Source organism: Schistocerca nitens, chromosome 3 (assembly GCF_023898315.1).
Source record: "Schistocerca nitens isolate TAMUIC-IGC-003100 chromosome 3, iqSchNite1.1, whole genome shotgun sequence".
Taxonomy (NCBI): Eukaryota; Metazoa; Arthropoda; class Insecta; order Orthoptera; family Acrididae; genus Schistocerca; species Schistocerca nitens.
This window is the reverse complement of record NC_064616.1, coordinates 757,205,251-757,228,130: the sequence shown is the minus strand read 5'-3', so window position 1 is coordinate 757,228,130 and position 22,880 is coordinate 757,205,251. Positions and strand designations below refer to the sequence as shown.

The 22,880-nt window shown below is 41.6% G+C and overlaps 1 protein-coding gene across 4 annotated transcripts in view; it reads right to left on the bottom strand.

Annotated features, from left to right (window-relative positions):
- LOC126248755 (PTB domain-containing engulfment adapter protein 1-like) overlaps positions 1–22,880 on the bottom strand; it is a 147,828-nt gene that overhangs the window by 7,112 nt on the left and 117,836 nt on the right. For all 4 annotated transcript variants that reach the window (XM_049950098.1, XM_049950097.1, XM_049950099.1 and 1 more), the window contains exons 4-5: positions 7,340–7,510; positions 4,270–4,407 (exon numbers count right to left, since the gene is read on the bottom strand). In XM_049950098.1, coding sequence (XP_049806055.1) covers positions 4,270–4,407; positions 7,340–7,510 — 309 coding nt within the window. The remainder of the gene's footprint in view (positions 1–4,269; positions 4,408–7,339; positions 7,511–22,880) is intronic.

Here is a 22,880-nt window from a genome sequence, read left to right as displayed (position 1 = left end):
ATCTTTAACATACTGGATGAATGTTAAAATCCACTTATTTACTTTGACTTTTTAATCCGAGTATGATACCAGTATTTCTTGAGTAAAGAAATTTTACAATTCTCCAACAAATTTTTCCGTGAAGTTGATATAAGATATTCCTATAAGCATCTTTTTCAGGCATGTAACTGTGTTAATCAGAAATGTGAATTAAGTAATGTTATTAAACTTTAAATCAGGTAGCAGCTAAAGAAATTAACATGTGCTGACAAAATGAGAAAGATGTCATGGCCTATTGTTGGCAACAATATGGAAATGGAATGTTGCATGTTCAGTTAGTCAGCAGGAAGTTTACATTAATACCAGAAAATTCAAAAGTTTACAGCAATGTTCAGTCTAAGAAGAAAGAATTGGTGATTTTCTGTTTGCAGTTTTTCAAGTTATTTCACTCTTATAGATGTAAATGCTGTCAGCTGTTTATTGTTTTGGGATACAAACAACTAAGGTCATATGCAACCCTGTCAGAACAATAGAACACAAAGAAGAAAAATGATTTAAAAACAACATGTTAAGCCCAAATGACAGAAGCAATGATAGCTAAAAAACACAGACTGACAAAGTTCAGTAAAATAAGCTGTAGATTAAACATTTTGCACCATATTGCTATGATATGTAAAAAGTAAAACATGATTGACAGCCCACACATCGCTCACTGAAACAGCCGATAACTCAGATTGCAAACATAAATGGAAACTTAAGTGGTTAAAAAAGAGCATTTTGTCAGGAGATGGTGAACAATCAGAGGTTGAGGGAAGTGAGCACAGAGTGGTGGGGGGAGTAGAAAGTGGTGGGGGGAGCACCACTTAAATGGTGATTGCTAAAATGACCGCACCTGATACACTACCCAGGTAAAATTATCTACTCGCAGTGAGGGCCGAGAGGAGGTCGTTCAAGCCACTAGGAGATGCCGAATTCCTTAGAGCTTGTTCCCATGAAGGGAGGACCAATTGTGATGCCAAAGTAACACCACATGCAGACAGATGGCAACAGAGATCAGAGGGAATGGAAGAGATAGAGAATGAAGGTACAAGGACCGCAGCTGCAGCAGCAGCCACCTTGTTTCCCATCAGACTGATGTAACCAGGAACAAACAAACATCACAGTGGCTCTGTCAAGAGTGACTGACAACTTTCCTGGACCCGTTGCACAAAGGGATAAATGGTATATAGTACACTGAGTCTGGATGGAATAGAGTGAGCAGATGACAGAACTGTAATGTTCCAGAAGCCAATACCAAACATTGTTCGTGTCAGTGATGAATGTAAACCCGACACCATGGCCCATCAGAGCCATCAGCATACACAAAGGCACTATCACAAAGTTCCGTGCAAAGATTGTGAAGCTTTGAGAAATGGTAATGCTGGAGTAGTGTCTTCAGGAAGGAAATTAAGGCCAAGGCAAAAAGAGGCCACTGCACAAAGCTAAGCTAAGGTGGTGAAGGGTTCACACTCATCAGGGCAGTGGCAGGTAGCGTGAAGTTGAGCTGCCAGAGCAATAGCCGAAAGTGAACTCTGGGAAATAACAGAAGAGGGACACACCCCATACTAGCAATCGAAGGAGTCCTCTAAGGAGGCAACATAGGATGGGTGACCAGGCATGGCAGACTAACAGCATTGTTATCTGCTGAGGAGAAAGTCATAGCAGAATGACTAGTTAAGCAGCCTCAGCATACAGACTCAACTGGGGTAGTGTTAAAGGCACCAGTGGCAAAACTCCTATTATGGTGGATAATATTGAGAAGGTGTAAGAGGGACAGACATGCAGATGCATAAACTAAACACCTGTAGTCTAGTTTCAAACACACAAGGGACTGGTACAAACAGGAGGGTGGCTCAATCTGCACCCAAGAAAGCACCTTCGAGGACACACAGGACACTTAGGGATCATGTGTGTCATGGAGCCAGGTAAGACACACAGCACGACCAAGAAAGTTTCCAATTGAGCATGTGTATGGGAGGTGTGACATGAGGTGTCAACAGAGGGACCAATTGGCAATTTGCGAAGGTAGCAGTTCAGGCTATCACCCATCCTCGGCCTGCCTGTATCAGGGCATGTGCAACCCCTACCTGTCAATGTACTGCTGGGAATTACATGTTACCCAGTCCCCAGTTATGTGACTGGAGCCTGCCTTCAGGAGTGCACAGGGAAAAAGAGCAGCCTCTAATGCGCAAATGGAGTTAGGACAGGAGAACAGAAACTAAGAAAGAAAAAACAAAAAACAGTTTAGACTGTTCTGCTACTGAAAGTGCCGAACATTTTTCCAAAAAAGCACAAACCTGCTAAAGAGGTGAGCCCCCCTGGATGAGTCGACTGTTAATGATCCAGGAAATTAAGTAAATTGAAAACAGAACTATAATACAAGGAGATTTTTCACTCTGCAGTGGAGTGTGCGCTGATATGCAACTTCCTGGCAGATTAAAAGTGTGTGCCGGATCGAGACTAACTCTGGACCTTTGACTAATACAAGGCAACTGAGCTGCCAGTAATGCCTGCCCATGCAATGTGGACAATAAATGGTAGGCTATGATACATTATTAGGTATGTTTAGCATTCAAAGAATTTGAGCTTTCATTATCGCTTGATGTATGGAAAGGCAGAACAATTTGAACTGGCCACTGTATAGTTCATGTACTGGAAGAATGAGGCTTTAAATTCATTAATGCTTTCAGAATATTTGCAACTCCTGGAACAAATAGGGCAAGAAGAAACTATACGGATTGCGAGATGTAGCTAGAAGTCTTGAATGCTAGAATGATGACTGGAAGCAGATATGCTATTCACTCTGCATGGAGGGGTATATACTTTACCACACTGCTAGTGTGTTCTGTCCCTGCTACTCACCCTATAACACTCAGCGTCATCTCGCCACTGGCAACTGGCAATTCTGACTTTACACTAGGGACATTTCCTGCTTCTCACTTCCTCTACATTCATGTACTCCGAAAGCTATAGTTACTGATTTTTAATGAGGTGTTTGCTTAGTTATACTGAACACTAAATAGCTACATTAACATTAAAATCAACAGTATGTTCTACATGCAATCTAAAGTGTACACTAGAAAGAGTTGTGGCCAAATTATACCTTTAGCTGCCAGATCAAGTTATACAACGTCCCTTGTTACTAAGTGTTGTCACCAATTGCTGCCTTATGTGAACATCACTTTAATGGGTTACTAAGTAAAAGAAAGGTTCATGAAGGAAGCAAACTGGTAATCATCTCTTGGTATACAACATGAAGTTCAGCACTTCATACAATTTAAATTGTAGTAACCTGCAACTGAATAGTTTATGAACTCTTACGCAACCATATCAAATCTTATGGTAAACAAGGAACTCAGGTGTTTAAGAACATTATATGAAGTTTAGACAATGTACTCTTAAAATGGCTAGTTATGAATTATTGGTGGGATACTGGGAAACTACATTTATGGAAGGGATTGTATACTTGATACTTGTGTGAAACATTAAGCTGACAGACATAGTGGACTACAGCCTTCGGATTTAACTGTAGCCAGAGCCGGTTTAATGTCACAGGAGACCCACTGCAAACTAAATATATAAAAGGCACAGCACAGCAAAAATAGAATCCAACATCCTGTAACATATTTAACAAAAATAAATACTTAGTGGGCCATAACATGAGGTTACGGTAAAAAGAATGCTCATGGAGTTTAGGACACCTTTCTATGTCTTAACTGCTCTTTCCTGGAACACTTTACAATCTAAACTGTCAACTCTTGTTATATTGTCTCTTCACAACATTAGTATGAAGAAATGTGTCCGTATCAACCTTTGTGACATTGTGTGTATTTTCTGTGCTTTTGTTTGATTTTTAAACCATAAGGTATCAGCAAGTATAACACTTACATAAAATAGCCTTTTTGAATTCAAGACTGAACTACATGATTGATCCCTTAGAGAATGATCGAGTACTAATAAGTACAGTTTAAAAAGCATTCAAGAAAGGCGAGAGCTTTCTAACTTAAAATCTGCTAGAATTTTAAGATGTCCACTTTGTACCCACTGTACAACTGAAAAGTAGGTTACTGTATTAATGGCCAATACTTCATTTGATTCCCTCCCTCTACCCCAACAATCATTTTCTTAATTGGCTTCCCTCCAACCATGATTTAGCATGTACACTAACGTCCTCTAACATTCCATTATTACTATGATTTGTGTTATTTTAACGAAGTTTATGCATAGAAAATTGTTTTACAGCAAACTTACCAGTTTGTCACTGACAAACACAAAGCAGTTATGCGTTTCAGAATCTGCTTCTTTGGCTATGAAACTGAAGAACTTTTTCTCTCCTTTATCATCTGCACAATACGATATGCGATGGAGAGGATACTGATGCATTATTACCTTAAAAATAAAATTTAGAATGATGAAACCATCAGTTTTACACATCAGTAGGAACTTACGTTAGCCACCAAATTACAACAATTACTAAGTTATTAGATTCATTCATTATGCACAATTAACACCTAATATTTGATTTAAATCTTCTGCAGAGAGTTATTGTGATCTACAGTCCAAAGATCATGATTAATATGTATTACACTTTATACTATAATATGTATAAGGAAATGTATGACCCTCTATTCCTTTTGATTTTCAACACTACTTATTGGTAGGCCTAATAAAAACTTGTCAGTTTCACGGAAGAACACACCATGACGAAGACTTCATTAAATGACACTAAGGACAGATGGCCTGTATCTACCATACAGAAAATTGAAGCAGACAAATCTCCTCCGCCCAAACACTTGACTGATGGGTCCCATGCCGTTTTGGTTGTAAGTCCAATGCTGCCAGTTATTAACAGAACATAGAAGCAGTAATGCTTCAGTGCTTCTCCATACAGAAGCTCTCGTGTCGACATGTCACATGTCCCTTAAGGCCAGTGAAGCAGTTAACATGGTGTGTAAAATGTCAGCTAATAGGAATGGTGTGTGCGCTGAGTGAAAGAAACGTGCGTAGGTTTTGTTCAGTAGACATGAGCCTACAAGTTTTGGATCACTAGATAGTCAGCCTGCTTCAGTACTTACTGAATCCACTGTGAGGACTATTCATGACAATGTGGAACCTATTCTAAAACTGCTCAGATGTCAACTAACGGAAGTGTGATCTAATCTCGCCCAAATGCGATTGAAAGAATGGAAATATGCTAAGCCAATGGACAGGGCACTAGAACCTACAGTGCATGCCTTCCGTGGAGCTGCTATTCAAGCTAACGTTAAGACCTTGTATATATATTTTAAGAATTAAGAGGGCGATTCAGCACCTTCCTCTGCCAGCTCAGATCAGTTTGATCACTTCAAGCATCAGTTTGGCTTTCGTAACATCGGAATAGAGAGGTAGCTGTGGTAGATGAGTCTAATTTGAAAAGAAGTTTAAAGCAAATGGCAGAGGCTGTACTGCAAAGCAGGTTTTGGACCTTCGTGAAACGAGCTTGTTTTCGAAACTAATGCCTATCAGTGCATTTATTTCTGTTTAAGAACATACACACATGATTTAAGGCTGCCAGTGTCCTATGACCATTCTTTCCAGAGCAAATGTGGGATTGTGAACTAATATCTCCTTATGATGTAGTACTTTGAGTCTTAGGACACTAGATAGTTGTGAGAAGAGGCAACTGGGAGTTCATTGGAGATTAAATAAATGTTTGATGAATTTCAGTTACTTCCTTTAATGAACTAAGGGGGGGGTTTCAACACCTCTAAGGAAAAAAATCTAAGTTTTCTCCTTGATGATGTTCCCACCCACCAACTTCCTATTACCGACTCCAGCGAACACACAAGTTCTGTTTCTGCCACCGAACACGGGATCTAGCCTGCAACCCATGAACCAGGTAGTACTCATTGAATGTAGAGAGAACCATTTGCAAAAAATTTCTAGAATCTCAAAAGGAAGATTAGAGTGACTAACTGGCCATCACGATTTTCTGGTGACATTTAATATGAAAGATGGCGGCTGGCGTTGTGAGACACGCATGGTCAGATATCAGTCTAAAATATGGTGGTAGTATATGGAGGGAGCTGTGGCTCGATGCTGTATCAAGACCAAATGATTAACTGATCACCGTTACAACTAGAGAGATGGCAGACTTCACTGGTGAAGATGTGTGCGCGACTTCATAAACGCTCATTCAGAGAATTTAAGTAACTAAGATTTGACAATTTTCAGTGAGAATAATAATGAGCAAGAAATAGACAAGGATGTTCAGCGTGTTAGAATGATGAGAACTAACAAAATAGCCGAGTCCTTCAGACTGATCGATTCTGTAGTGAAAACGAACGATATCCTGAAGAGTAAGGAGAAGTAGTTTATAGAGAATTTTAACGTTCCTTTAGATGTTACCAGTTTTATTATTGACTGGCAGAGAGTATTTACGCTACTGACAAATATTTGTTAAACAGTGACAATTTAATGCAAGCGCCTAGCGAGAACATTTCAGATCTCTAGGATTTACACCCAAGGAAATCCGTCACGGAAACGAAACCGATTGTAGCACTATCAAATTCCTCAGATGTAGATGCTCCAGAAGCTATTTAGCATGTAGAGTTAATGAAAATGATTTTTGTGCATTGAGTTTCCGTGTTAATTGTTTGATTGTACAAATTTTGCACTACAATGCGTTTCAGGAAGATAATGGTTATTTTGGTGAAAATGTTAAACCTCTACTATTTTAAATTTAATATGTGAATAAATGAGAACCTAGCCCCAGAATTTAGCATAAAATTACTCCAATTCCCACGGAAATTAACTATTTGTGTTTACAAAGGTTTACGTTTACTGGCCAACAATTCTGTCTACCTAAGGTGAAGAAGTATGAGTCAACTTTCGTGTTAAGCAATGTTTGATAAACTAAAGCAGATTTTTCAGTAATTTTACACTGTCTGCTAGAAGCCATGACCAGATCTACACTGTAAAATCAAGCACCACCTCTGAAGGCAAAAATGATATTGTTAGCGCTAACATTCTCAGCACCACTGTAAGTTCTGCACAGAAGTAAGGAAAGACATCTGGCTGAAGAAGTCACAAACAACTTACGTACCCGTACATAGAACAAAAATGCTGTTTGTATGATAGTCCAGCTGCTAAATCCAACACTTCTTTCCTGTTTCATGTCCTAATTCATTTAAAAATATGGAATCAGTTCTATTTTTCACATGTAAAATGTGTACACAACCGAGATTTTTTAATCTCTGAATCTTTTAGATGAATGTATACTATTTTCTAATATTTGTGTGTTTTTTACTTAAGCTATCCAACAATAGCTTCTACTTATTACCTTTGTTTTTGGTGTCTGTATGGCTACACCATCAATGCTGATCGTTAGTTCAACTTTAGGAGTTTTGTTACCTTCAGCTTTCCTAAGCTGCTGGCAAAATTTCAGCTTCCTTATGCTCTCTTTCACTACAGTAATGCCCTTTGGCTGATCTACCTCCGTATTTCCCAAGAACTGAAAAATAAAATTTATTCAGTAATTTGGTGTTACACTAACATAAAAACCATTTTAAATCAGTTTATAGTAACTTAATGTTGACAACTATTACTCAATAAACCAGTTATTTTATAACCAAAATTTTTCTGAAACCAAATTATATTGCCACCTAGCAGTGAGTAGTAACAACTGAAATGTGAGGGACAGTGTTAAGACTTAAGTATATCTGAACATTAAAAAGAAAACCAAATAATTACATGCATTTATGGACTATTACTTCTTGCTCTAAGCATTTGAAACAAAATGCTTGATTTTGTAACAATAACCCGGATCATTTGATGTGCTTCGTGTGTCGTGTGCCCAACGAATACGACAATGATAACGGCAGGTGTTTGAATTTCTTGCTGTCCGACGGTGGTGTGCGGGGCAGATTGTTCTGACAATGTTCTGAAAAAAAAAAAAAAAAAAAAAAAAAAAAAAAAAAAAAAAAAAATACTGCCAAGTTTCTTGCGCTAGCGTAACCATGAGAAATGGTGTGAGTGTCTTCATCGTAAGTATTTCCTGTCTGACAGCTGTGAACCTGAGACCTCTGAAGATACTTAGCTGTGATTAGTTCGATCTCTGAAACACGTTGATAATTCACTGAAAGGAGAAAGACGAATTTACTATTTTAGTCTTTTGTAGGCTTACTCTGTAGGTTTCACGGAACAGGGTAAATTCCTGTTTCTTGGAAAAGTGTTTCCACCACCTAAAATTGAATGGAAATTTATTATGCCACACTTTCTTGAACAGTGTTAATTCGAACGGCGTATTACAATTCCTATTTCTCATTTGTATGTTCTACACAAATAGCGAGTCCCTTTTTTTATACAGGATGTCCTAGAAGGGTCAATATTCAGGAACGTGATGGCAACTACCATTCGAAGCAAAGAAGTCAAACTACTACTACTACTACTACTACTACTACTACTACTACTACTACTACTACGTCAAATCTCTTACGGCACGCTCCTTGCTGTTCCATGTTTTGGTGTGTGTTAGCATGGACGAAAAGTATGTAGAGTAAACAGGGGTTCTGAACTGCATACCGTAAGAGCTGTGAGCACTCTTCCATCGCTTTCATAAAGTGCTCATAGCTCTTGACATGCTTATAGAGCCCGTGTTTGCTACTGTTTTTGCTGTGAGTGATCATTCCTTATGCCTGACTATTGACCATCCCTCCCAGAACAACTTTTAGAACCACTAGTGTTCAAATATATAATTTTTATGAGCACCCGCAAAAATTTGTCAGGGGAAGGAGAGGGTGGGTGCAATAGATTTACAGTTTTATGTAATCAATTTGGTTCAAGACTTATAACGGCTAAAGAACTAAATTTGTGTCGAGAAACCTCTCATCCTAGATCATTTTTAGATACCCAATGTATACCTGTTATAGGTAGATTCTGTAATTATTAAAAACTCTGTACTCTAGATTCTAGAGGGGAGGGTGGTGTGAGCGGGTTAGTGACCATCTTGCCCTCCGTTACGGAGGCCTATGCGCGTTACGATTTTAGTTGTGTGACATTACCCTACGAAGATTTTGCCTTACGCAAGCACGCATTTCATTTGGCGTGACAGTAATCTTCAGAGAAACATTTTGGACACTATTCCCACATAGTTTTGCTAAAAGCGTGTTAGCACAAACGCATGTTAAGTTAATTCAGGTATTCCCAAACGCACTTTTTATTAACCTGATGCCGCCGCACGCCACCTATGTCAGTGATCTTACTTACCGAGGCAAAAACTGAGTATTTCTGGGGAACGGTATGGAAACTGCAGCTGTCTTTGTTAAATGCGTGCACGCTTTCCCACCGCCCATTCCGCACGCAATGAGGACGACTTTCACTGACAGTTCCATTAGGCGCCTAGTCCGACTGCCCGCTTGTCTTCGTTACGCTTGCTAGCAGCTACGCGCTTTGCCTTTTGTTTTGTCGCGAACTTCTTGATACGCTGGTGTCACTGGTTAGCCTGTCTTTCGAGTACTGTTTTTACAAGGTTAACGACTACAGGTCAATACCATGTTCTGACGCATAGCTCTTTCAGCTTGGGCCAATACTTATAAAATACAGCTGTTAACCTGAAATTCAAGTGAAACCGACCTGCTTTACTAAAGACTACACGAAATTTGACGTTTCTGGATGGACGAAGTTCAGAACTCTTCTGGTAAGTGCTAGCCAGCTTTAAGTCGCCAAAACCAGTTGGAAAAAAAATGGCTGCCTTATTCCATATTTCCTTACATTCTTCCTAGAGTGTAACTCCAGAGCTTAACCTTTATTAGACTTTAAAATTTACCTTTCTGCCAGCATTAGCTCTGAACAACATTGCCCACATTTTAAACCATTTTAATATTTTAACGTTATTATTCACACAGTACAGGGGAGAGACTAAACGAAACATTTGTATGTACTGTCACTTTAGACACGTATGTCATCATGATGTACAGGTTGATTCAAAAAGAATACCACAACTTTAGGAATTTAAAACTCTGCAACGACAAAAGGCAGAGCTAAGCACAAGTTGTACATTTGTTCGCTTGAGGCGTTGTTGACTAGGCGTCAGCGTCAGTTGATGCTAAGATGGCGACCGCTCAACAGAAAGCTTTTTGTGTTGTTGAGTACGGCAGAAGTGAATCGACGACAGTTGTTCAGCGTGCATTTCGAACGAAGTATGGTGTTAAACCTCCTGATAGGTGGTGTATTAAACGTTGGTATAAACAGTTTACAGAGAATGGGTGTTTGTGCAAAGGGAAAAGTTCTGGACGGCCGAGAACGATTGATGAAAATGTAGCACGCATCCAGCAAGTATTTGTTCGCAGCCCAGGAAAATAGACTCGCAGAGCTAGCAGAGAGCTGCAAATTCCACAATCAACTGTATGGAGAGTCGTACGAGAAAGGTTAGTTATGAAACCTGAACGTCAACTACCCGAGGCGATGGATCGGCCGCCAGGCAGCCCGTGACGGAGCACTTCATCACTGCCCTCCAAGAAGCCCTGATCTTACCCCCTGCGATTTTTTCTTATGGGGGTATGTTAAGGATATGGTGTTTCGGCCACCTCTCCCAGCCACCATTGATGATTTGAAACGAGAAATAACAGCAGCTATCCAAACTGTTACGCCTGATATGCTACAGAGAGTGTATAACGAGTTGGAGTATCGGGTTGATATTGCTCGTGTGTCTGGAGGGGGCCATATTGAACATCTCAACTTGTTTTTGAGTGAAAAAAACCTTTTTAAATACTCTTTGTAATGATGTATAACAGAAGGTTATATTATGTTTCTTTCATTAAATACACATCTTTAAAGTTGTGGTATTCTTTTTGAATCACCCTGTATATTGCTCATAGCGACCGGCGAAATTAAAATAAAAAAACACAGATCCCAATTTCCTATAGAACAGCAGTGCTGAGCCTGCCTATTGCAGATTGTAGGAAGCAGGGAAGATGAAATTTATTTTCCGGAGTACAAACAATATATCGCTTTGAAGGTTTCTGTGTTGCACGAACATTTTCACATTGGTTGCTAATGTTAGCCTATATACATCTGTACTCCGCAAACCGCCTACGTGCATGGCAGAGGCTACGACGCATTGTACTGGATGTTAGGACTTTCTACCTTTACATTCACGCATGGAGCGCGGAAAGAATGACTTTAAATGCATTTGTGCGCGTGTAATTTGATTTTTTCCCTAATGGAGTGAGGGGTTTTAGTACACTCTTGGAGAAGCAGTTCTTGTCACCCGGTAAGAAAGCTTCCTTGGGATAGATTGAGTATATTTTAGTGTCTGCCAGTTCAGTTTCTTCAGCATAGTGTAAGTGCCCGTTAGTCTTCCTTGGAACGGGTCCCACACACTTAAGCATTTTTTAGGATGGGTCGCATGAGTGACAAGCTATCTGCTTTGTAGATTGACTGCATTTCCCTGTTATTCTAGTGATAAACCTAAGTATCCCCTGCTTTACCTAAGACAGACTGACCATTTCATTCCGTATCTCTATATAGATCTCCAACCAGGTATTTTTACGAACTGACTGATTCCAGGCGCTTCAGCCCGGAACCGCGCTGCTGCTACGGTCGCAGGTTCGAATCCTGCCTCTGGCATGGATGTGTGTGATGTACTTAGGTTAGTTAGGTTTTTAGGTCCCATAGTGCTTACAGCCGTTTGAACCATTTGACTGATTTCAACCGACTCATACTGTCGACAAACACACTCCTTGTAACGTGCACAATTTTCAGTTTTTGAACATTAAACCAGTTTCAGATCTTTGCATCATTTTGGAGAAAGCTTCACAGACATTACCATTTAAGATTTCAGACAGTACAGTATCACAGGTAACATCTGCGGAAAGTGAGGTTACTGTCAATTCTGTCTGCAAGGTTTATGAATAGACAACATTAACAAGAAGCAGGGCCATAGCTACGTGTTTTGCCACCTACTGAGAACTTAAATGACGCCCCCTCTTTATTACCACGTGTCTCCCCCTCGACCACCACCATCCAACGGCACATCAATGCACATCTATTATATTTTTAAAAATTAAATGAAAGTGACCTGCCGTCCTCGTCTGGAGAGTCTTCTGTTTCCATGTTTTGCCCGCAATTTCCTTAAAATCGACAACAAACATACTCCATCTCTTATCTTTCGTCCTCAGTTTTGAAATTTCTCAAAGTAATTGAAATAAGGTGGTGAGCATTTTAAACTAGACCAACTGAATACCAGTGCATCCAAATTTGGCATCAATTACCTATTTTATTTCATTGCAGGGATATGGACAAATTAAATTGTGGGACTTCTCTGGTACGAATGAAGAATATAGAAATTATACTGTATTGAATGGTAACACTGCGAATCATCAGACTATGTCATCTGGATGACCTTTCTTCGTTCCTGTTTCAAATATTTTTATAATTAAGAATAGCTCTGATCTCAGCATCCAGTTTGTTGGGATTAAGTAACTGAATTTTTATCAAGTTTTACAATTTTTATTACTCGCAATGGCCTAAGCGATTGTCTTCTGATCATTCGCCAGAGACTCGTCCAAATTCCAATTTCGGTGAGAGAATTAGTGGTTGTCTTAAGGTAGTGGCTCCGATTTCCGTTTCTTACTCAGTAGCGGCTGCTTTAGGTTTGAGGTGGGTGGATGCAATGTGTGCAGTTTCGTCGAAGTACGCAAAAACTGATCAAATTAACTATTCCTTAGTTTTCTGAAAACAATTTCGTGTCTTAATTTTCCTATGGTCAGTTTTTCCTCCTTTGCTCAGTTTGTTGGCTATTTGATTTGAAATTAGTTTTTCCACACCTTGCCGTCATTAAAATTTTGTCGGCCCTAGGCGGCCGCCTAGTCTTGCCTAATGACAGAAACGGCACTGACACGAAGGGTCCCTAAACCCTTACCTGGGGACACAGCCAAAGTTACTTCTGCGTCCAGGGTAACATGCTGTGTCTTCCTACGAAGAATTCTCAATCCAGACAAATTTATCTTCATTCCACCTTCGAACGTACATTGGATCATTAGTGCAGATGTGGTATTGCGTCGAACGCTTTTCGGAAATCGAGAAACACTAGTTTCCTGATGGCACTGATCCATGGCTTTCCGGATGTCATGTGAGAGAATAAAAAGAAAGTTGGGCGTCACACGACTTAACGACTGATGTTTTCGGTATCCATGGTGTTTGGCGTGGGGGTCCTTCTGTCCGAAATGCCTCATTGCGTTTGAGCTCAGGATATGTTCTAATATTCTACAACAAATGGATGTGAATGATACTAAACGGTGGTTATGCGAATGACTTCTGCTACTCTTCTTGTAGATTGGTATGACCCGTCGTTTATTCCGACTACTAGGCACTTTTTATTCGAGGTATCTACAAGACACTAGGTATGAAAGAGTAACTCGTACGAGGAATCTTCGCGAAGTACGCCAATTAGGTAACCAAGAATTATGTGGAGAACGCTTCTCTAATAGATTGCTTTAGCTCAGATTTCAGGGACAGCAGAATGCTGATTTTCCACGAAAACTTTTCTGAGGTAGTGTATTTATGCTTTATACTGCTGTTGACGCCACTATTTTCTTTTAAGCAGGCAGTGAAACAAATGAACCACATTCAAAATTTTTCCATGTTCTGTAATAGAAAGATTATGTCGAAATATCCAGTATGACCACGTACATTATGCTTCAGTTTCTGTGGGCACTTCACTAGAAGAATATTTTGAAGTGTCGCCTAACTTCAAATCATTGGTATGCTTCTAGAAACAAATGCTCCGTCTACAAATGCCTAAATACAGTGAACGAAATAGTGAACTGGAGCTGAGAATATACCCTAGTTGTGGAACTTGCGAAAAATGAGACTTATTTCGCCTACTACGGACAGCAAACGGTTTGATAGAACGAGCAATCCGCTGTTTTTCTGTTCTTTCCTGTAAGTACGTAAGTGGTGTTAGCAGAAGCTCTGAACAGTTTTATAACCCCGACTCCTCGGTTAAGAAGTTCTATGTACTAATATAGCGCCACCTCCCACGTTAACTTCTACCAGGAAGTGCTAAGCTGCTAAGGAAAGACTTCTATGTCTGACGCACAATTCAGTGGCCACAAACTAAGCGCCAAATTGAATTTTTTCGTTCACATAGAATGGGTTCTGTAGTGCCTGAGCAGCATTGTGCGTTATTCTCAGCATAGCATCTTCAATTTTGAAACTTAGTCAAGTGCAATGTAGTGTTGTGCACATAGTGAGGAACTACTCTGCCAGATGAACGCCATTCAATCAAATTTTAACATATTAAGTGGTTCTTCTGGTCCTCCTTGGTAGAGGAACAGTTATAAATAAGAACAGCAATATTGCCTTAGTTTCACTGCAGAATGCACAATACTGTTATTTTTATTTACAAGTTTGGAAGACTCCATGTTACCAGTTAAGAGCAACTGTTAAGAAGATTTACAGCTTTTAGATTACGCTGAAAGTTCCATCAAACGTATTCACTGCCATGACTCTGCAAACGTGGTTGCCACTACATTCTTCCTATTTTCTTTGATAGTGTGTGTAATTTCATCTACTTTATTGCAGTCTTGGGGCAATTTCTTATTAATGATTGCAGGAATGGAATAAAATGGAATCTTGATACCCAGTTTTGGCGAAGCCCACAAATACCATTGTGACCGCCAAATTTTGAGTCATCCAGACTACGTTACCCCTTTTTTGGACTGCTTGAAAGTCAAAAGTTTACCTCAAGGCGTGAGCACAGTATTTTGCGACGAAAATTCTCCCACATTCAGAATTCTGATCTGCCTTATAAATTAAGGTCACCGCGAAAGCGTACCTTAATGCGTGCTAACGCGGCAACCTGCAATTGCCTATCATGTCACGAAGACTGAAGTAGTTTGAAACAAATCTATTCCTGACAACTAAGTCAATTATTCGTGTTTAATTATTTGCAGTGTACACGTGGATGGCCAAGAAAGGACGCCAGTTCGAGGTAGCAAAGATTCGAGTTAATGGGTAACTACGAAAGCGAAGTGGGAAAATTCTAAAAATAATATCGAAAGACGGCAAGATCAGCAAGTTTTACCAGTGCGGGATGTGCGAGTAGTAGTAAAAAATTTGTGAAGATATGCATGACAGGAGTCAAACGTTAAGCGAGGATGTTACTTGGGAAGGAAGATTGTGCAAAGTTTCTTGATAAGATTATAACCTCCCATTCATCGAGATGAGGTAGGAAGGCCGAAGGCATTTCTTTTTATTGGCAAGATGGTGCTCCATGAAATTTCGCACATCTAACACTAATTCCACTTACACCGCTCGCCAGATTAACTATGAAAGCGGCAGACAAACGTCTGACACGAAGTTTACTACAGCCTGCGTTACGTTATTTATTTAGCTTCACATTGCAACTGCGCGTATCAGTAACGCCATGTACGTTCAACACACACAGCACAGCACAGAAAAATTACGCTGCAGGTTTCTCAGCCAGAAATCCACATTTGACTATTCAGAGGGGATATTTTTTTGTTTCATGTAATATGAAACCCACTAGCATTGTCAAACGCATATCTGTAGGACAATGGCCTACAGAGGCTAAGACTTATCGTTCTGCACTTTTGCTGATCGTGTTGGAGTATCACGGGTGACCTGCGACTATGATCTATTGTATCGTACCATGTACGATATCCCAGGCCTCACGCGCCTGGCGCCGGAGGGGAGATGTTTGTTGTGCCAAGACGTGCAAGATCTTAAGCCATGTCTGGTACCTCGAGTTAGGAAATGAGGTACTTACAAGACAGCCCAACGATTTTTGGACTATCGTGGTGACCATTGTTGGGGCTTCACCTGATGCGGCAGCAGAGATGCACGCAATAACGTGGCGCTCAACGACAACATTGTACACAGCAGAGTTGTTCTGTCTTTTACACCACCTGTTTTGCGTACAGGATCGCAAGTGACTTCTCATGTGTACACGCTCCGAGGAGAACGAGCGTTGCCCAATTGCATTGCTCACCGGGTCCATCACCTGGCGTCGTCGTCGTCGTCGTCGTCGTCGTCGTCGTCGTCGTCGTCGTCGTCATTTTGTGCCCAACAGAATTACCTCTGGTTCACATAGCCGTAATTTCCAGCGTGTTTAGGACAGGATGATTCCTGCCCTCTAGGGCTCCATTATATGTTTCAACAATATACCCAAGCTTGCACATTTCCCAAGCCGTCCAGAGCTACCTCGATAGAGAGTATTCGACTGTTGCCCTGACCAGCAAGTTCGACTTCATCTCACCTGAAAACATCTGGTCATAGATAGATAATCTGGCACGCCTACACTAATTTAACACTAACACAGTTAAAGCAGTATGGAATGACCTATTCAGATATCATCCCAGCTCACCCTATATACCTGAAAATCATCTAAAGATACCTTAAGAACTTTACTATAAACGAAGTGAAGTTTAGTTATTTTCCGTTCTTCCTGGTGTTTCAGTTTTCATAGTCAGCAGTGTTTAGTATTTAAGCTAGGGTGCTTTCGACTAGATACTTTATCTACTTTCACGTTGAAGGTTCTCTTAGTGGAATTTTCACCCTGCAGCCGAGTGTGCGCCGATATGAAACTTGCTGGCAAACTTAAACTGTGTGGCCAACCGAGATTCGAACTGAAGACCTTTACCTTTCACGGGCAAGTGCTCTACCGACTGACCTGTCCAAGCTGTACCAGCTTAGTCGGTAGAGCAGTTGCCCGCGAAAGGTGAAGGTCAGGAGTTCTAATCTCTGTGCGGCACAGTTTTAGCCTGAATGAAGTTTCAGCCTGTTAGGGCTCTGGACTATTGTCCGATGAAATATGGCCGTTTGAAGTATTTTGGAAATTAACATTAACTATTAAAATACACTGGGGATGTAACTGGAGGGCTAATGACTAACTGTAGTCTGGGGAACTTAGTTCAATTTTAACGAATGCTCAACGCTGCAGTCCTTGCCGACTGGTAGGTAAACAGTGTTCTCGAAGTGAATGTTGTCTAACTCTTAAGACCAAAACAACCTACTCGGTACTGCCAGCTGCCATCCCAGCGCCGACAAGTGTTTGGACTATTTGTAGAACTGCCCGATGGTGGCTGTGCTAGGAGATGAGGGGCGTCCTGACGGGCGTAACCGGCATTACAAAATTAGTGACTACAATTCGTAAATGATCCAGCTCCGTAACCTATTAGTTAGCGCGTCTAACTCGTGCAAAGGACTAGTTTTCAATCCGCGGGAGTGCCAGGGATTTTTCTTTGGTAGGATTGGAACGGTGTGCACTCAGCCTCGTGATGTCAATTTAGGAGCTACTCTAATGAGAACTAACGTCTATAGCTAGTAAATGTGTGCTGGTCCCATGACGATCGACACAGCATCCGCATGACGCTACATGGCAGATAATGACCGATCCTGTTCACGACCTGATCGCGAAGTTTAGTCCAATTCGTTTAGTCGTGAGTTTCTTATGCTTTATACTCGTGTGTATTCCGAGGAGCCATTATATGTTTGGAATGCATGTCCAGCCGTCCACTGTGCTGCTTCTCTCACTGTGCGGTCAAACTTTGAAATCTGCCTCGTCCTAAGAATTAGCTTTATTCTTGCTGAAAACACTAAAATTATTTGAAATCGCCAATACTTGAAAGTCCCTATTTGTCCTCTGGCATCCTCGACACCAAGGACGGGATTGTTACCTAAGCAGTACATATTGTCACTCCACAATACGACTCATTTGTTCGAAGTTGGATTCAAAGGTGACTACATTTATTGGATGTCACTATTCTTGAGACTGCTTATTCACCAGTTATGTTGTCGATGCTCTGTAATACCGCCGGCCGCTGGTGGCCGAGCGGTTCTGGCGCTACAGTCTGGAACCGCGCGACCGCTACGGTCGCAGGTTCGAATCCTGCCTCGGGCATGGATGTTTGTGTTGTCCTTAGGTTAGTTAGGTTTAAGTAGTTCTAAGTTCTAGGGGACTTATGACCTCAGCAGTTGAGTCCCATAGTGCTCAGAACCATTTTTTTTTTTTCTGTAATACCGGGGTTTGTTGTCGCAAGGGAATCATGCAACGCTTATGTGCTGATGTTTCACCTACGAGGTGGTAACTGTGCACTCATTCCGTTTCAGAACAGCAGTATTTACACTTCGCAGACTGACGTAAACGTGTTTTAAACCTTGCCAAGTACACTCCGTCTAGCGTCTTTCTCGGCAAGCTTTCTTTTCCTGTGACTCAGTTTAGAGCTATTTGCTATGAACACACTTCCCTATTTTGACGTGGTAGCCTCTGTACACTAGTATTTCCATTCCTGCACTAACCGCGATTGTAAACTACCTCCCCTTTCCGTATCTTTCAAAGGCAACTTCCGCTTTTAGCCATTTCTCGTGAAACTTAACTCCTTTACGAAAGAACGCATTTACGGGTCTTCACGACTACAGCCTACTCCATCGCAGCCAATTTCAATGTTTTGTTTCGGTGAACTACGTGTTTACCGTTTGGGAACAGGAAAGCAATGTGGCTGGAGTTTTTGCTCGAGACAACTGTATTCAGCGATCCAATAAACTAAACAGAGAATCCCATCTGTGATTGCTGCGATTTACCCATGTTTCCCAACGAATTAAAGATCTGTACAAGAACACATGCTTCCGTTTATTTGCGATGTCTTCACTTCATTAAAAATGTCTTCAATTCGTCGTTCGGAGATTGCGATTTAATTAGGTCAATATCAGAGGTGGCTTCATCCATTGACTGTGTGTAATTTAGTTGCGTTACTTGCAAATAAGTTGGAAGAACTTACGATGTTGCATGATATACATTCCAAACATTTAAAATAAAACATTCACTGTAATTGCCAGCTTTTGTCGCCCTGCCGGCCTGTGAACAAATCTGAAGTAAACTAGCGGCTGTCTAAACTATACCGAGGATGCACTTACGTGGCTCCTTCCAATTACATCTTAGTCGCGTATCAGTTTCGTAATTATTAAGGTTCACTGTACGCCTTAAGTTAGTTGAATCCTCCAGCCAGCTTGAGGTTCTACGTAAGAGCTACTACCCCTACAGCAACTGCCGACCTATGGTACCTATCTAGGAACATTATAAATTTTTTGGCCAAAATCAAGCTTAACCTCATTTTTGCGATGTTTCCTGAGTCTTAGATATGCCTGTTCTAGTGAAATTTACTTTAAAAACCTTATCTACTGCTTTAAACCGAGACAACTGACAGCTCTTCTGACAACGCAGATTTGAAACCATATGCCTTAACATTAAGTTCACTGCTTCTGGCCAGAAATAGTGGAAGCTCCAGCCTTACCTTGAGTCACGAACTGAAATAAAGCTCATCGAAGTATGTAGTATACTCAAACACACTTCCTGCATTAAGTTTAGGGGCTGGGCTGTACACGAAGCCACTTAAATTGGATACTAATGTATAGTGATATGAATTTCAATTTTACCTCAATTCGAATTGATTTCAAAACGTTCATACTGTCAGGATATTTACACTGAGTGTTGTCAACCTCTCCCACCCTCCCCCTATCTTACAATTTTGACAACAATTTTTCATGATTGAAGCTATTGCTAACTGATGAGCACGGTACAGGTCATACCTACTTCAACGACTATCTGTTCGTTCTGATCTTTTGTGATCTGTGCTGAAAGTAGAAAGCTTTTTGTCTTTTGGCGCTAATCATTTTTTAAATTAATTTACTCCTACAGTTGTTAGTAACAAATGGAAGTAACCTCAGCGGACACTTAACGAAGACCGGTAGTTAGATGTACTTTTCTGCATTGTTCAGTCAAAATGAAGAACCTTATGACCGAAGGCACCCTAAAGAACAAGGGATAGTGTTTTCCGCTGCAGAAACAATCGTTCTAGTGACCTGCTGAACTACCACATCGATGGTACCTTGGGGGAGATTCAATGGTGACAGCAGAGGTGAAAGCTTCCCAGTCTGTCTTGTTTAAAGCCCATCTTGGTAGACGTCTAGAGGAATGGCGCTGGGGGAGTGACAGGAAGATGGTAAAGTGGTCACTACCACACAAGTCATCGTGGGCTCTCCAGTGGACAGATGGGAGAGGTCCTGGGCTGCCGAGGGATAAATCAATGGCTGATTAAGTGCCATGAGCTACTCTGAAATGTGTGTGGGCCCCAGTATTTGAGAGGCAGAGGTCGAGTTGAGACCTCGACCAGTAAGCACAGTGCCACCCCACAAGGGGTTATGGGCGTTTAAATCTCCCAAAAATAGGAAAGGTTTAGGGAGCTGATCAATCAGTGCAGCCAATGCGTTCAGGGGTACTGCACCATCTGGCGGAAGACACACATTGCAGACAGTTATTTCCTGCATCGTCATTCTGACATCCATAGCTTGAAGAGGCACAGGTTCACTGCCTACTGAGTTCAGGGCAGACAAACTCCACCTGACACTATTACAGTCGCTACGTTTCTTGTAATATCCCCTACAGCCGCAAAGGGCACGGGTCCACATTGCTGGGAACCAGGTTTCCTGGACGGCAAAGCAGAAAGTTGGTGTAAAGCTTAACAGTTGCCGTAGCTCAGCCAGGTGGTGGAAAAAAACGCAGCATTTCCACTGGAGGATGACGTTATCGTGAGGCTGGGAAGGCATTAAACATGCAAGGAGGCATGTTACGCCTCAGGGTCATCTGCTGCCACAATTTGAGTATTTGTATCCATTCCTATTGTGGATGAGGCATCAGTGACGTCCAGGTCCTAAGGGGACGCTGAGATCACCTCATCCGCAAGTGCAGAACTGGTGGGCACCACCACCACCACCACCACCACCACCACCACCACCACCACCACCACAACAACATCCCTTTTCCTAGCAGATTTTGTTTGCTTGCCCTCTCTTTAGGGGCTTGCTGAGAGGACTTATAAGTAGCTTTAGGCACGGATGATTATTTGGGTTGAGGGGGCGCTCGACATCATGGTCATCAGCACCCTGACAAAGCCAACATTTAAATCTTACGGGTGGGGACGAAGGCTGTCTCCAGACGTGGAGCAGTTTATGACGTACCGAAGTCTGCCGACCTTCCCCACCAGTTTAGGGATGAGGTCTGAGAGTTCACAAGCTTTCACCACCCTGATCATTTATCTGTATCTGTGAGAATGGTGGGCAGATTTCCAGCGAGACTGAGGGCTGCCCTAATATCAGTATACAGAACATGTAGCCACAATATGCTGAACTGAAAGCGGCACGCCACAAGCTTCACAGAATGGTGGATCCTCCCACCAGAGGATGAAGCCATGTGTGAAAGGGCTATGCTCAATTCGCAGTCTGGTAAGAAAATCTCCTTCCAGCGGCGATGCTGGCATCAAGTCCGCTAAGCCTTTGTGGTCGATTTGAGCGACCACAGTTTGACACCTACAACATGCTGCATCTGTCCGAAAATGAGATAATGGCATACAACAGGATGGGACATTGATGGCCAGTACTATCCCAACATGCTTCCTTGGCAGCTTTGTCAGCCATGTCGTTACCCTGTATCCGAACGTGGCCAGGTACCCAGCAAGAGATGACCACCTTGCCATGGTGTTGGAGCCACTGTAAGGAGTCATGTATTAGCTGAATCAGCGGGTCTACCGGATACTTTTGGTGAAGCACTTGCTGTGCACTAAGAGCGTGAACAGACAAAACTTACGGTGATGTCTGTGAACCCTCTCCAGTGCCATAAGAATGCCATGTAACTCCGCATCATAATTTGTAAATTGTTCTGGAAGATGCACTTTAAAAATCGTATCAGGGAAAACTGCAGAACAACCGTGAGCATTTTCCTGCTGGGATCCATTTGTATAAATAACGATGTAACTATGTTTCCGTCCATTTTAAATATGTACCAAAGTTGTAAAAACCAAATTTGGAGTACAACTTTACGTGTACTGTGTCAAGCTTAAAACCACTTTTGGGCCTCTGAAGACACCATGGCAGCAGTGCGTTCCATCACTGGGTGTGTATTTTCATGCCCGAGATATTCAGATCCTCGAGACGTATACCAAATGGATGAGAATTTGGGCAGATTCCTGAACAGTCGTTCGGAGGTTGGATCACTGAACTAAATGCCAATGACTGAGGTGATTCCGAGATTTTCAGCGCCTGTCGAGCCAAAAGGTTACGTAGTTTAATCCAGAGTGATTGTTCACCAGCCTCTGCACACCCACTCTGAACTGGGCTGGTCTGAAATGCTCTAGTCTATATCTAAATCCCCTCATGGTGGACAGCATCTAAAATCCTGAGGTAGGAAGGACAGGCCGATCCACAGACCACACTGCCATAGTATAAGCGTGATCGAACAAATGCCCTATAAAACTGCAGGAGGTGGGACCTTACAGCTCCCCTTGTTTTTCCACCAAGGCATTTCAGAATGTTCAACAACCGGAAGCCCTTTGTTCGTAGGCCTTTCAGGTGTGGGAGACCTTTTAATTTAGAGTCAAATAATAAACCCAAGAGCGCACAGTGTCTTTAAAACGTAAAATACCGTCCCCCATTGTAAGCTCTCGTTGGTTAGAACTCCGAGTAAGATTAAAACTGACACACAGTCTTCTGAGTTGAGAACCAAAAACTCAGTGTCTGGGCCCAGGTTTCCAGCTCTAATGGTCGGCTGTAGCTGCTTCGTCGTCGTAGTCATAAGCTTAGAGGACTCGTAGAAGATTGCAAAGTCACCCACAAATAAAGAGCATTTGACATGGCTCCTGATTGCAGAGGAAATCCCATTGATAGCGATGGCAAACAATGTGGCACTGAGGACACTGCCCTGGTCACACCATTCTCCTGAGCATAGCAATCGGACATGACAGCACCAATGCGGTAACGAAAACGCCAGTCCTCGGAAAAAAAAAAAAAAAAGGATTGGATCAGAAGTG